General features: G+C 53.3%; 6 protein-coding genes across 6 annotated transcripts; 5 read left to right on the top strand and 1 right to left on the bottom strand.

Moving 5' to 3' along the window:
* Positions 1–145: 145 nt before the first annotated feature.
* A1O5_11054 (uncharacterized protein) lies at positions 146–1,720 on the top strand (the record flags this gene model as incomplete). The annotated part of the gene is made up of 2 exons (XM_007751627.1): positions 146–306; positions 499–1,720. The coding sequence occupies 2 exons, from the start codon at positions 146–148 to the stop codon at positions 1,718–1,720; spliced, it is 1,383 nt and encodes a 460-aa protein (XP_007749817.1).
* Positions 1,721–2,398: 678 nt separating this feature from the next.
* On the top strand, positions 2,399–3,147 carry A1O5_11053 (cellular nucleic acid-binding protein; the record flags this gene model as incomplete). Its single annotated transcript, XM_007751626.1, has 7 exons — positions 2,399–2,440; positions 2,490–2,524; positions 2,592–2,605; positions 2,658–2,717; positions 2,774–2,924; positions 2,977–3,061; positions 3,115–3,147. 7 exons carry the CDS (start codon positions 2,399–2,401, stop codon positions 3,145–3,147), a joined length of 420 nt encoding a protein of 139 aa, XP_007749816.1.
* A 1,752-nt stretch (positions 3,148–4,899) lies between these two features.
* On the top strand, positions 4,900–5,925 carry A1O5_11052 (uncharacterized protein; the record flags this gene model as incomplete). Its single annotated transcript, XM_007751625.1, has 2 exons — positions 4,900–5,409; positions 5,521–5,925. The coding sequence occupies 2 exons, from the start codon at positions 4,900–4,902 to the stop codon at positions 5,923–5,925; spliced, it is 915 nt and encodes a 304-aa protein (XP_007749815.1).
* Positions 5,926–6,098: 173 nt separating this feature from the next.
* A1O5_11051 (uncharacterized protein) lies at positions 6,099–6,866 on the bottom strand (the record flags this gene model as incomplete). The annotated part of the gene is made up of 1 exon (XM_007751624.1): positions 6,099–6,866. The coding sequence occupies one exon, from the start codon at positions 6,864–6,866 to the stop codon at positions 6,099–6,101; it is 768 nt and encodes a 255-aa protein (XP_007749814.1).
* Positions 6,867–7,382: 516 nt separating this feature from the next.
* Positions 7,383–8,204, top strand: A1O5_11050 (uncharacterized protein; the record flags this gene model as incomplete). The annotated part of the gene is made up of 1 exon (XM_007751623.1): positions 7,383–8,204. One exon carries the CDS (start codon positions 7,383–7,385, stop codon positions 8,202–8,204), a length of 822 nt encoding a protein of 273 aa, XP_007749813.1.
* Positions 8,205–10,194: 1,990 nt separating this feature from the next.
* Positions 10,195–14,409, top strand: A1O5_11049 (uncharacterized protein; the record flags this gene model as incomplete). The annotated part of the gene is made up of 2 exons (XM_007751622.1): positions 10,195–14,235; positions 14,287–14,409. The coding sequence occupies 2 exons, from the start codon at positions 10,195–10,197 to the stop codon at positions 14,407–14,409; spliced, it is 4,164 nt and encodes a 1,387-aa protein (XP_007749812.1).
* Positions 14,410–14,992: the final 583 nt, after the last annotated feature.

The following is a 14,992-nucleotide window of genomic DNA, read 5'->3' as shown; positions in this document are numbered from 1 at the left end:
TACTCGCTCTTTAGTCAGCTCGAGGGCGGAGACACAAAGACGCGATGTGGGGCAGGCTCCGACCAGATCTCCATCTTTAGGCGGCGAGACGGTGGAACTCTGTCGAACGTTCATTCATACAACCAGCCCAGGCTGCACTCTCGAGATGCCAAAACGGAGACGGTGTGACGAGGATCCCGACAAGCAACCAGCGCCTGCCAAACGAAGTCGCACCGGATCCAAGCGCAATCTACTGGACATCAGCGACGAGATTCTCTTGCGGATCCTTTCATTTCTCCCGATCAAAGACTTATTGAAGACTGAGTGGTGAGTACTTCGCAGTCCCTGCTGGCTGGACTTTCGCTAATCCATCTACTGTGTCTCACGACGGCTTCATTCTCTCGCTACCGATCGCGGAATCTGGAAGGTAAAATATATACAAACATGGGTGCGGCCGCGAATGCGACGGATTCCTGCTGCGGGTCCAGGGCGACAGGATGCTTCAGTTGACTGGAAAAGTCAGTTTAGGATCAAAACAAATTGGTCAAAGGGCCAGGCCAGAGTCAAGGAAGTCGAGGTCGCTCGGCCACCTGCGCCACCTGTAATTGCGAAAGTCCACGGAGGCATGATATTCACGGTGGATCGGTCAACTGGCCTACGGGTTTGGTCGCAGCAAGACGTGACAAGAACATCAAGGGCCCAGATCCACCTTCATGCGCAGTCAGAAGCCACCTGTATTGCAGTGGAAACTGTCGACGACACGGTCTATATCTTGCTTGGGTGTGATGATGGATCCTTCTCAATTTACTTGTATGACCGTGAAGGTCAATTCGAGCATTGGTCAAGTCACCAGTCCGCCGATGGACCTCTAATGGCTATTTCCCTAGCCTTTCCATACGTGATGACAATCTCCAGAACGAAATTTCTAAGCCTATATCAATGGGAATCTAAGGAAACCCGAGGCGGAGATGCCACAAATATGTTCACAATTGCTCGGCTTCAGTCCGATGCTTCCTTCTCGCCTATCTCAGTCGCCCTGCGGCGCACACCAACTCAACTCATTGCGACTGTCGCTTATGCATTTAACAGGCTTCAGTCTGGGTGGTGCATCGGGTTGCAGGAGATCCGGTTGACCACCGCCGGCAGACTTGTGGACAGCAGACTGGCGTCGACCATTGGCCCCGCGATGGATTTCAGATACACAGGCTGGAGCAAAGGCGATATGACCACCCAATCGACAAGCTCCATGCCGTTACCCCTGCACCCTCAACTGATGAATCCGCCAACATCGCTTTCCTACCAGCATCCGTTCCTGATCGGTACCTTGGCAGATAACACGATCATGTCGTTCCTGGTGACTTCGAATGACGAAAAACTAGAGATTAGCTCTGGAAGACGTCTCTGGGGTCACACATCGGCAGTTTCGGGTGCAGAGGTCAATAATCGGGGCAAAGCAGTCTCGATCAGCTCTCGGGGAGAGGAAATGCGAGTTTGGGACCTGGAACTGGTTATGACCACCGAAACCCAACCTCGGACCAGCACTCGCATCACATCAATCAACGCATTTTCCCGTGGCGCCGGTCTGTTTGCTCGGCGAAGCCCCAGCCTGGGACTTGCCTTGCGTGAGATCAGGCACGAATTGGAGCTTACTCGAAGGTGGGTTGGATTTGATGAAGAGCAGGTGGTTGTGTTGGGCGAAAGAGATCAGAAACAGATAATGGCGTTGTACGATTTTACGTAGCAGCTAGACGGGTTGGGAATAAACAAAGACGTTTAAAAAAGACCTATCACCACTGCCAGCTTGGAACCAACCCATACCTAGCACCTTAGTACTCCGCGCAGCAAGACATCGAGACAGGTATTCTCGTCGGGTGATAGACGGGCTTATCTGCTACCAGGACGAATAGGAGGGAGGGAAGCCTTCCGCGTGGCTCCAGGAATAACAGGAAAGGGGCCGTGAAGAACCAGACCAACGGTGAACCAAGGGCAGTCTGCAGCTGGCGACGCTGGCAAACCTACCCGAGTTGTAAGGCCACAGGACCGCAGGGCCACGGGGATTTTTGATAGTACTAATACATAGTACCGAGTACTAGTAGCGCTCCGTAGTATGACGTTGAAAACTTCGGTGTCCCATTCTGCCAATCCACTCCACTGGCCACTTTTTCTCCGTCGCATTTTCTCCTCAGCTTCACTTGTCCCAAACGTTCACTTCTAACCACCACTACCACCACCACCACCACCACCACCACCACAACAACAACAATCCTGTCGCACAGGATCCTCTCCCATCTTGTTCATCTTGAGCTTGACCTCTGGTACGCATCCACCCACTTTGATCCTTGTGAAAACGTTGCGTCCGCAGGAGACTGAGAGCCGGTTGAAATTTCAGATTTCCTTGAAACGAGCACGCACCAACACCATGGATCGTGGCTGCTACAACTGCGGTGACTCTTCGCACCAGGTACTCGCGACTGTCATCTTTGCTCCTGCATCCCCTTACTTTACTCCAGGCACGCGACTGCCCTAAGAAAGGCACACCAACTTGGTGAGTAGTAATCTGACCTGTTTCACACCTCTCGCCTTTTACCCCAGATTGACTGACATGCCCATAGCTACAACTGCGGAGGTACGTCGCACATGTCACTCCCGGTCCGCGCTCTTACTTACCCCTTTCAAAGCCGAAGGTCACGTCAGCCGCGAATGCACCGCTGCGCCCAAGCCAAAGTCTTGCTACAAATGTCAGTCCAGCCTTCGAAGGGCCCCTTCTCAGACACATATATTAATTCGGTCACAGGTGGGAACGAAGGACACTTCGCGCGCGACTGCCCTCAGGCTGGTCCTCCTGGAGGTGCAGGCGGGGGTTGGGGTAGCGCCGGCGGAAACCCTTATGGCGGTGGATCGTCCCGAGAATGCTACCGCTGTGGAGGGCAGGGTCACATAGCGCGGTAAGACTATCGCTCTGCGGACATTAAATTGGGCGTCTGCTGATTTTCTCAGTGACTGTACTTCTGGCGGCGGCGGCGGCGGCGGCGGGGGGTTCGGCGGCGGCTTCAATCGCGGTGGCGGGGGTCAAACCTGCTATGTGAGGCTCTGTCCTGGACGATGTTGAGATCAGTGCTGACCATCTCCAACCAGTCTTGCGGTGGCATCGGCCACATGTCCCGGTAATGCACGATGATACTTGCTGAAGCTTTTACCTTGCTGACTATAGGCAAGTGACTGCACCCAGGGTCGGTCTCAGAAATGCTACGTATGTCTCTCTCACCTGCAACGCGCACCCGTCCATTGACATGGAATGTAGAATTGTGGCGAGCAAGGTCATCTCTCTCGCGACTGCCCATCTGAACCCAGTTCGGAACGCATCTGCTACAAATGTGAGACCACACCTCTGGGATTGACAAATAGCTCTAATTATGCATTCTAGGCAAGCAACCCGGACACTTGCAGTCCGCTTGCCCAAATTAGTTGACTCGCACGACCATCTTGACGAACCTACCACTACTTTTCCTTTCTTATCCAACTCACGCACGAAATATGGTCCCTATGGATGGTTTGACGATGTAAAATACCGTCTCGAGCAACATGATGACATGACGACACGCATTCGAGCAAATGACGATAGGTTACAAGAGAATTTTCAATTTCCAAATTCGGCCATGGCTCAACATCCTAGGCGCACCATATGTGGTTGGTGGAAGGGCCTTTCTGAAACCGGGTGATGATGGGAAGAGATTTCGAAAAGGTCTTTGCAATGCAGGAGCAAGCGGGCGATGGAGAAAGGAGGATCTTGAATGGATTTTCGTCGGGATGAATCAGATTGCACGGAAACCAAGGTATGCAACAGACGAACCAGGCTGAGGCAAACTCGGCTTCGCTGGAGGGGGAAAAAGTTTCATTCGTTCAACGGCGCAGCATGCAGTGTGGCGCTCTGACATCCAAGGATCAAGGACGCTTCGGGGTTGGCGCCAGCACGGCGCAGACAGTCCCTGGCAGGCAGAGCTCAGATCGAGGGTGTCTCGGCTTCTTCACAGACGACGCATCTCGACAAGAATCGGTATCAAATGAGAGAGCTCGCCCTTTCCTTTCAAGCCTGGTTGCTTTCGTTTCCCTTTTCCTAGAATGTTTCGTCACAGCAGCTTGTGCTGAAGGATCGTCATCTGAACACGAGGCGGCTATCTTTCTTAAACGCGCAAATACCTCAGTGAAGTTAGCTGCCCACTCAATCCTCGCCCAATAATTCCGCTCACTCCTATGAGAGAGAATATCAACGCCTCCATTTTCCGTGACAGAGCTGCTCTAGCAGTTCTTCAAGGCTTTAGCACGAGCTGACGTAAAACACCTACTTAAGTACTACTTTGCCAAAGCTTCGGTCGTGGAAAGGAATGCGGAATACATCTTCTCGGGTTTATTACGATGAACAAACAACAAGGAAAATCATGCCAACAAGGGCAGTTGAGCAATAAGGTCGGCAGGTCGGACAGGCTGAGTCCGGCCCCCGACTCCCCGCCTCGTCAGTCTCAGTTACGGGCTTGCGGACACTGCCACCGGCCAACTCTCCAATCACCCGCAGCCTGTTCTTGGTATTTGTCCGACACCTTACGCGTCCTCTGCAGCGGCCAAGGAGCCCAAGGCTTCATCGCCCGCTGCCTCCTGCCTTCTGATTCGCAGCCTTGTGCAGCCCGCTTCTATTTCTGGTCCGGGCTCAAGATACGCCCCAGCCGGACATGTACACACACACTGGCGACCCTGTCTATCCAGCCCCCTGGCCAACACTGGCCGACCCTTGACTTTGATATTTGGTATGAATGGCTTCTCAATCCCTCCTCGACGCCTTTCCGCTCTTATCCTCCTCCCTTCCCCCTGCTGCTAGAAACCTACTAAATATCTACGACATTTCCATTCGATAACATCTCGTTAATTATGGCCAGAAGCTCGATAATAGCTCTAGCCACAGCAGCCTCCTTCCTGGCAACCACGGCCAATGCTCAGTTTGGCTACGGGTGGAGAGGTGGATTTGTTGATGGCAACGGAGATGGATGTCCTCCTTGGGCGAGTGATTGCGACGGCTCCGATGACAGCGGCAACAATGGCAGTTCCTCCTCTTCGAATGGCGTCTCTGAAGGCGCTCTTTTCTCCTCTCCAGCTGAATTCGACCGGGCGACCCGAATCCTCATCGCCCACGCTGTCCTCGCCTCGGCAGTCTGGGTCTTATTCATCCCGTCACTGGCGGTCTTGGTACGCCTGAATCTCAAGAATCCCATTGTTCTCAAGATCCACGCGGTCGGCCAGATTCTCAGCTACATCATCTTCATCGTCGCCGTAGGCATGGGTATCTGGCTGGCCCAGCAATCTGCCGCCTACGGCATATGGAGCGACCCTCATCCGAAGTTGGGTCTTGTAATCCTGGCCTTGGCTTTCTTTCAACCAATTGTGAGTTTCTCGCCCCTCTTAGTAGTTGTGACAGGGGGAGCTTCTTGACTGGGGCCTTCTTGTCACTCATTCCCTTACACAATCTCTTCCCCATGCTAACGGCAAACCCAGTTTGGTGCTATCCATCATTCAGTCTACAAGAGACGCGCTCAGAACGTCCAAGAAGGGAAGCCGACCAAACCGCCGGGCCGAACGGCGCCAGTGCGTGTTCATCTTTGGCTCGGCCGGCTTCTCATCGTGCTCGGCATGATCAACGGCGGCTTGGGCATCAGATTAGCATCGTTCAGCCCCTTTCAGACCGACTCCACGTCCACCAAGGCGAAGATAGCGTACGGCGTTATTGCAGCGACCATGTTCTTGCTCTACTTGGTGTTTGTGATTACATTTGAGCTCAGGAGAGCGAGATCGAGGACTGAGGAAGTGCGAAGCAGGGAGCGAGTGATTGCCAACAAGGATGGATTACCCTCATATGACGAGAGTGAGGAGTCTGTGGGGAGGCCCAGTGGGTATTCCTGAGCGAAAACGACATTCGAGAATCACCCAAGTTTTTGTGATGTTTCTTGGAAGGAAATAAAACATATATATGTAGTTTACGAAAAGTGCACCCATTTACTCCGTACATTGAATCACGAAATGACATGATAGAATGATAATTGTGACATGTAAGACAAATTGCCTCAGTCGAAAGCTCACCAGATCCCCGGGATCAAGGCATAAGGGACCTCCCTCTTGACTTTCGCCCACTGCTCGCCATACTTGTTTGCCATGTATACATCCAGGACAGGAACCGCGCGCACGCTAAAATCCCAGAGGAACCATCCACCGACGATGAAACCCCACAGAGGACCTCCAGAAGCCATGGCATATCCGGCACGCCACATCGAATAGCCCATGTACGAGACGTGACGGACGACCGAGAACAGCCCTCCAGTGTAAATCTTGCCTTTGTTCTTTGGGTCGTTCTTGAAATTGTGGCGCTGGACTTCGGAGACAGTCTCGCTCAGCACACCGCCCACGAACAACGCCGTGCCGAAGTACACACTCCACGGTGCGAAATACGCCGGGTTCTCCGCCGACGCATTATACAAGAGAATATTCAAGCCATTGAAGACGGAGTTGAAGACGCTGATGGCCACTGCCGCGGCTGGGTAGACGGGTTCCCTGGCCGTAACAAGTGTCCAGAAAATGTGCTTTGCTGCCGACCCGACGGACATGGCCCAGACCACGGTCTGGTACGGCGTGAGACCTGTGGCTGGTAGAAGAGGCCCGCCCGAGAGCGGTGGCCGAGGAGCAGGGAGTCCCAGCATTGACGCCAGCCGGGGAAGCGGCGAGTTCAGCAGGAGATGTCTTTGCAATAAAGGGTCAAGCGCCCGTAGTCCAATCAGCAGGGTGTTTCCAAGTAGGTTGGTCCCGTAGGAGCCACGGGCGACCATGTCGAACTTCTTCTTTTCCGCCATGCTGGGCTTGATATGGAGATTAGACGTGCTACCTGCGAAACAGAGCGTCGAATTTGGCTGTACGATCCACACAGTACGAGGGATGTAGGTAGCGAGGTATTAGGTATGGAGTACTAAGAACCTCCCTCACCTCGTATGGCGTAGTCCAAGTCGACACCACCGCGAAGTGCCCCCCAATCGGCATTATCTCGGGCTGGTGAGTGACAACGACAACGGACATCCCCCAAGTCCCCCCCAACGAGCCAAGTCAAAGGGAAATGTGGAAGTTGTCTGATAGACTCGGAAGTCCTATACAACCACCGCGAGACAGCCTCCAAGATACCCAACAGCCGAGCAGTAGGTGTCTCCTAATGGTCTCTAAAAGTCATGCACCCCGGAATGATCAGACATGCTGACATATGTAGCAGGTTTTGTTGTAGTACGGACTACTCCGTGCTCCCGTACAGAGCACATATCAGTCACTGCCATCCTCTCCTCCCTCGCTCGAGCTCACCTGCTAGTGTTTTTGACTTCGAAATGGCCGAGTCTGTTTTTGATGTAGGATTAGCCCTGGAGGGTTCCCACGTACTGGTAACGGGGTCCTCGGGAGCAATTGGATCCGTTGTCGTCAAAGCATTTCTTGCAGCGGGAGCATATGTGTCTGCATTTGACATTGTCGACCTTCGGGAACCGATCGAGCATGAGCGACTATACTTCCAAAAGGTGGATATCACCGATGAATCTGGCCTCGAGCAGGCCATGGAATCAGCCAGGTCAAAATATGGAGTATTAACGACATGTGTTTTGGCCGCAGGTCTGGATTTGTCCTACTGTCCTCATCACTCCCTCGTCGACATGCCGCTTCAAGCGTGGCAAAGGGTACTGAATGTCAATGTCGACGGCACATTTTTGACCTGTCGAGCATGGCTGCGAGGCATTAGAACATACGCAACCCCCCAGACCAGAAATATCTCTGCTATTCTTTTCGGCAGCGAGGCAGGCACCTTTGGGGTCCCACAGTGTGCACCATATGCGGCCTCCAAGTCAGCGATTCAGTATGGCCTTGTCAAGTCACTCGCTCGCGATGCCGTCGATGTCAACCCACACTGCCGTATTAACGCCGTCGCTCCGGGCCCTGTTGCGACCGCACAATTCCAAAAGGAGTGCGCCGATGATCCATCTGCCTTGTGGCGTGAAGCCCAAGCGACCGTGGCACTACATCAACCGGTCCCGACTGAGGCAGTCGCAAGAGCCTGTCTTTTCCTTTCGAGCGACAGGTTTGCTGGCAATATAACTGGACAAGTATTACCGATTGACTCTGGAAAGAGCGGTGCTCTGATGTGGCCAGAAGCACAATAGGGATGTGTTGATCTGGCACGTTACCTCTGAGAACCTTCATCTGCAGCATAGACTGGAAAAGGAAACTTTTGCTCGACGGCACAGGCTCCAACGAAAGGAATGGATTGATCAGGACTGTAAAGCTAGCCTTCTTGTGTCCTCTGTAGAGGAAAGCTGATTCCCTCCAGTTATTTACCCATTTAGCCTGGAAGAAGCATTTATGGAGCCGGCGGGCCGGCTCCAAAAGAGAATATTGTGTAGTCTGACACGATGTATGGGCTCACATTCCGATTCGAGATATTACATACCACGTAATCCGAAACCAGATACTGCTCTCATTGGAAATTGACTTTATTCCACGGTTGGGGCTTTTCAATCCTCCAAACTCGCGGCAAATCTCATCCGCGTAGCGGACTCCTGGCCATCCCCCAGCAATGTCCGAAACCGTACGCAGGATTGTCCCTTTTAGGTCAGACTGTCATTTCCAACTCCGAGATGGCCTGACAGGCAGCACGAGGTGCATGTGTCTGGCCTCCACTTCGATGATTGGCAGGGAGTAGGGCGAAGGGCGAGACTTGCCCGAGAGATGTGCCACTGCTATGCAGGGGACGGACAAGGTGTGATTGCGCAGCTAGGGCGGAACAGAAACCAACCTCTGACAGGACAAATGCTCGATAAGAGAGATATCGGGAAGGTCGGGTAGGCTTTAGAGACTTGAAGCAGAGGTATCTTGAGCATTGAAAATACACGATGTACTCGCTGGGGGAAGGTCGATGGGGACGGGAAGAACGCGAAGATATCGGCCCGTTTGCCCTGATTCGCATCGAGGAAAATTATCTTTGATGTAAGGTCGTTTGATGGAAGGGCAAGCAAGTTCAATACAGAGTGTGACCATTTATTCGTGTACTTCTTTAACAATAGGGTCCCCTCCGCCGCCCGTGCGCAAGCGTGCATGCAGCAGGGGTCTCAGTTAGGTTTTCGCCATCCCATTATCGAACGACCTCACCCGAGTGTGGCGGGAAGGGCGCAGTAGGATGCACGGCGAGGGCGTATCAGACAGGATCGTGGGAATCGGGGCGATTTAGCGAAGTACATTGATGCTGGAAGCAGAATCTTCACCCGGTGGGCCACTGGACAAGAGGCTGGTGGGCAAAGATATGCGGCACCAATGCAGGTGTTGAAGAAAGTTTCAATGAACTGCCAGTGGGAGGCTCCAAGAGCGGGTGGGATGATGGAAAAACATGGAGAATGATGGAGGGAAATACGGCGAGGCGGCTGCGCAGTGCAGCGCAGTGCCCACTCAACAGCCAAGCCTCGACTAACTGGAAGGAACTAGTTCACTAGGCTCGTCACCGATTACCCTGTGGGTGGCTCTAGGCTCCCTCCACAGCGCTCTTTTAACTGAACCCTGAACAGGTCGGAGCAAGCAGGCTGCCAGCAAACCTGAGAGGCCACTTGGAAGGCCACCTGGAAGGGCAGGGAAGGGCTCTTGGGAGGACCGCTTTCCCACTCGACAGGTCTCCGCCTCCACAATTCGAGTTCCGTTCTGGCTAACTCATCTACAACTCTGTTCTTTCATCACCAGCACGCCTTACGTCTTTCCTGCTCACCATTCTGTCATTTCGGACGCATCTTTTCTGGAGTTACATCTGGAAAACTCGCCATCTTCCACCATATATCTGTTGCATCTACTGTCCGTGCGCCTTTACGGCTTGCTCGGTGAGCGACGATCCCACCAGCCACATCCCAATCCTCTCTCACACACACAAGCGCCACAAGCAACACAGCACAGTGCAGTCGGGCCCGTGACAGCTCTTCTTGCTAAAGCTCGATCCAGAGTAAACTGAAGGGCACTATTCTCCCCTCGTTCCCCTCTTTATCCGCCTCGTCTTGTGCCAATCGGGCCCGTTTAGTGGTTGCGTTGAAATAAGAGATGGCATAGCGGTGTTGCGGTGACGGGTACAACTTGAGACCTCTGGCACCACCCAAAAAAATCGAGAAAATCGACAGGATGGCGTCGGCTCAAGATGATGATATCTATCTCTTCCAGACTGGCCTTGGCCAAACCCCAGCATTTGCCGGTCAAGATTTCGACGCATTTTTGGAAACGCCAGTTCCCGACGATGACCAGTCGGCATCGCCTGCCGGCTTCCTCAACCCCAATGACTTGACCATAAAACGAGAGACGGACCCCTTCAGTCCGATTCCTCCCAACGATGCGTTTGCGCGCGCGTCAAGAGGGTCTGCTTCAGGATCCAGCAGCTCATCTTCCGAGTCCCCTACAGATCACACACGCCACATGTCTGCTGCTTCGACAGCCTCCCCTCCAGCACACGACACAGTTCAAAGCACTTGGGGAAGCGGGATAAACGGATTTTCAGTATCATCAGGTGACCACCTATTTGAGGACACCGCCATGGCTGGTCTCGACCAAGACTTCGAGGCCAGTAACCAGCAGATGGCTTCCGATTTCGACTTTGATACGGCCGCCAGCACACCGAGCGGGTTTGACCCGACAAACAGAAACAACAATATCAAAACCACCCTACTCAACCAGCCTTTTAAGCGACAAGCTGATTTTGCCGGATTTGGAAAGCAGCCTTCAACGGCTCAGGTACCCAATGGGCAACCCCAGTTCTTCTTTGCCGGCTCCAGAGAAGCATCCCCCTTGAATGCGATGCTTCCTTCTGGGCAGGGGCAGTCCCCTTGGAGGAAGCACTCTCCATCATCTGGCTTGGAGGAGACCTTCAATCACATTACCATGAATGGCGATTCACCCGGTAACGCGACATTCTCCCCTGATCTACAGTTTTCGACCGCTGGGTTCAGCTTTGAAGCGGACTCGAGTGCGACCCCTTCCACTTTCACTAAAGATATTTCTTCACCACCATCCACGGTCAATTCGGCTGAAGGTTCCCCAATCCTGACAGTGCATCCCACCTCGCTCAAATCCCGCGTGGAGACTCAAATACCGATCAAGATGACCCTCTCGTCACTTCCATCCGGCGTCAAGAAATTGAGGCTCCCACGACACACAGTCTCCAAGCCCAAGTTTCTGGCCAAGCCAGAGGTTCCCCGATCGCCAGAGATTCTGGAGCTCTATACGTCTTTGGTCTGTACGAGTGCTATGCAAGACAGAGTGAAGTTGCAGCGAGCATTGGCACGCGCTAGGGGCGAAGAACAGGCCTCTCATACTCGGTCGAGTCCTGCTTCCACCGAGTCAAGCGCCTCGAAAGATGACGAGGACAAGCCTTTAAATGGTGGTGAGGTTCGCATATGTGCGGGTTGCATACAACGCGAGAGGAAAAGAGCCTCCAGAAAGAAGCAGAAGAAGCCCGAGGAAGAAGAGCTGTTTCAGAGGGATGAAGAAAGGAGAGTAGTTGTTTTCAACACTAGCGAAGTTAAAGAATGGGCAGAGGTTCCTCGTGAACTCGACGTCACCGAAGCCCCAAACACCACGTCTGCGTCAGGAGCGGTGCAAGTGGAGCTACCGATGCGGATAGCTTGCTACTGTCGGCATCAAAACGAGAAGATGGGTTTCCAAGTAATATTCACAATCAAGGACTGCCGAGATAAAGTCATCGCTCAGGCCATGACCAACCCCATTATGATTACTGATGACCACAAAACTCACAACCCACCGGCGGCGAATCCGAATCAGCCTCCTGCAGTACCGACTCCAGGACCCAAAGTGCCAGGAGCTGGTGTCTTCTCTAGTACTGACCAAGAGCTACAGTTTCAGGCGCAATCAGTCAATCCAAAAATGTCCCGGCAGGCTTACTCCATGACCGATCTACATGCGTTGCAGCAGAACTTCGCCCCCAAATTCCCAATGGCCCCAGCGAATACTCCATATGCCATTCCGTCGGTTGCCTCCAGCCAGACAGTTGCCAACTTTATACCACGAAATCTCTCGAGGCCTGCCTCTCCCAGCGGCCCGGCAGGTCCAACTACGAAGAGAAGGAAACATAGTGGTTCTGGAAAGTTGCCATCTGGCTTGACTATGACTCGCCTAGATACTTCGCAAGCACTACCTGGGCCTTCCACTATGCCCAATACCGCTGCCTCGTCTCCGTACGCTCCGAACATGGCATCGTTCATTGGACCAAACGATCGGCCGTTCGCAGTGCCTGCTGCTCCTCGCCCTGCCCCATATGGCAACAGTCCCCCAACGCCCAATGGGGTTGATCCCTCCTTTGCCGCCAACATCATCCGCTCGATTAGTCACGAAAACCTTCCTCGGCAAGTAATGATATCGGCACCCCCATCTCGTCAGCCAAGCAGGCCTGGCAGTCCAGGCTCCGCAAGGAACAGCTTCGGAGCAGCTGACGCCGCCTTTGGCCAGGCGGTCAACAATCAACTAATGGGACAGCCTGCCCGAAGGCCACCTCCACTGATTCACAAATTAGTCCCCGCTGAAGGATCCGTGACCGGAGGCACCGAGGTCACACTGCTGGGAAATGGCTTTTACCAGGGTCTGGAAGTCATGTTTGGTGACACTGAGGCGACGACCACGACATTCTGGGGAGAAAAATGTTTGAACTGTATTGCACCTCCAGCTCTGCAGCCCGGCGTCGTGCCGGTTGTATTCAAGCACGATCACCCTCAATATTCGTCAATGCCACAACAATCCCAAACGAGACCCTCGCTCTTCACTTATGTGGACGACAGAGAGCTGGAGATATTCCGCCTAGCACTACGTACTCTTGGCAAGCAGCTGCAACATCCAACTGATGATCCATACTCGGCTGCCCAGCAGCTGCTGCAGGGGCAGTCTCATTCTATGTGGCTCGGTCATGGCAATTATGGAATAAGCGGGGGGCATCAGCGTGTACATGGACACGTTGGTGGAGCTCCAATGGATACGCTTGAGTTAGAAGCTACGATGTTACGGGTTCTGGAGCAGATGGACGCCCAAAGGCTTTTCAGAGCCCCAAGGTTCGATTTACGCCGCCCATCTGGGCTCACGCTGCTACATTTGGCAGCCTCATTAGGCCTCACGCGGTTCGTTGCAGGATTACTCTCCCGGGGCGCCGACCCCAATATGGTCGACAACAATGGCCACACACCTATGCATCATGCTGCAATGAACGGCCACACGCATGTGATACACCGGCTTCGCCTGACAGGGGCCAACCACAAAGCCCGCAGCATCCGCCAGTTCACCCCTGCTGATCTCGCAACCTCTTTACTTGCCTATCAAGCAACAATATCGCCAATCGAACATTATCGATCACGAAGCGCTGGAGGAACACCAATGCGATTGCATAGCCGGAGCTCGTCTTCTCTTCGCTCCTTCTGGGAGAATGCATCGAATCACTACGCCACCACGGACACGGATGACTCGGATGGTTCGGACGATTTTGACGACGAGACACCAACACAAGTCTCCTCCGAGGAACCGAATCTGTCCCAGGTGCTCGGGCAGTCCAATCGAATGCAGCCTGTCAGTGTTCCTCAGTCGCGAAGAGGCAGCATGCCACCAAGCACGTCTCAAGTATCTAGTTTCCCCCCCGAGAATATTGCCAATGCGGCGCCCGCGTTGGCTCCGTCAGCGTTCATGCTAGCCTGGCGAGATCATTTGATAGCTCAACTACAACAGTTCAATGAGAACGCTCAATCAGTGATGCCTAGCCTCGCTAACCTCAATGGACCTCTTGCTGCCATACAGGAGTATCAAGCATATCCTATGATGCGCCGTGTAAGCGCGCTCTTCCCTCAGCGCTCAGGTCCTAGACAGCCACAACCTGGTCAGCGTGAGGGTTGGTGGGAGACTCTGACGGGCAGATCATCACCTCCTGCTCCATCTTCGCCTCCTGCCTATAGCGACTTGTATCCAGAAGAGAGAGAAGGAACGGACAGAGACTGGAGCGTCAAAAAGGCGTCTACGCTGCAAGCAGTAGCTGATGCAGCAGCGGACCTTCAGTTTGAGCAGCAGGCGGAGAGTGAGGGGGCTGGAGCAAGCTCGACCTATAGAAATGGTGCTGTCGTGGTGAGAAAGCCGATCGAAAAAGTTGAGCTGAGCCGTGATCGAAAATTGTTCTTCTTCTGGGTATGTCACCAATGGGCTGATTGGTTTGCCCCACATGCTGACTCCTGATAGATCCCATTACTCGCCATTGTTCTGGCACTGATGATCCGGAGCTCTGGTCTAACGGATATTTTCGCGTTCTCGAATGGCCGAACACAGCCTCTCGCCAATGAAGAGGTTGTCGGTGTTTTCTAAACTGCTTTCGTTACAGAAAGGCCTTGTACGAGTCGACAGCGGATTTTTAGTGTCTTTCAAAAGGAGCAAGACGAACAGATGGTGGCCGCGTAGTCCTCGAGATATTTGTATGTGAAATAGTTGCATTGATATACCAAGTACATGGAATTCTTCGAGTATAATGGAAAAGTGCTCGGAATACCTCGTATACCGCGCAGGACTTGAGCAGGAGACGTATTGTAGCTTCATCCGATGACCAGTTCATATTAATGAAGTGGTCTGCGCCACGATTGTCTTTATCAGATAGCTCGTCTTGCCCGTCCAGCCGCCGCCATTCCGTCGTCGCCAATCGGATATTAATACAGAGATCCGAACCGCTCTCGGCTAACAATACGGAATCAAAGATCGAAGTGCGCAATTTGGAGCTTGTACCTTTTGGACCATTCAAGCTTTTCCACCACGTGGACGTGCTGATTCGACGACCGCAGTTCGCGACTACGAGTATATTGGCAACTGGCACACGACCCCATCCTCATTCTCTGTCCTCATCGAGCTCGTGGCTCGAACATCCGTCCCCTATGTGTCGGCCGCTGACACCTCAAAC

This window comes from Cladophialophora psammophila, assembly GCF_000585535.1.
Source record: "Cladophialophora psammophila CBS 110553 chromosome Unknown aczJe-supercont1.23, whole genome shotgun sequence".
In the NCBI taxonomy this organism is placed as follows: domain Eukaryota; kingdom Fungi; phylum Ascomycota; class Eurotiomycetes; order Chaetothyriales; family Herpotrichiellaceae; genus Cladophialophora; species Cladophialophora psammophila.
This window is presented reverse-complemented; position numbering and strand designations above follow the sequence as displayed.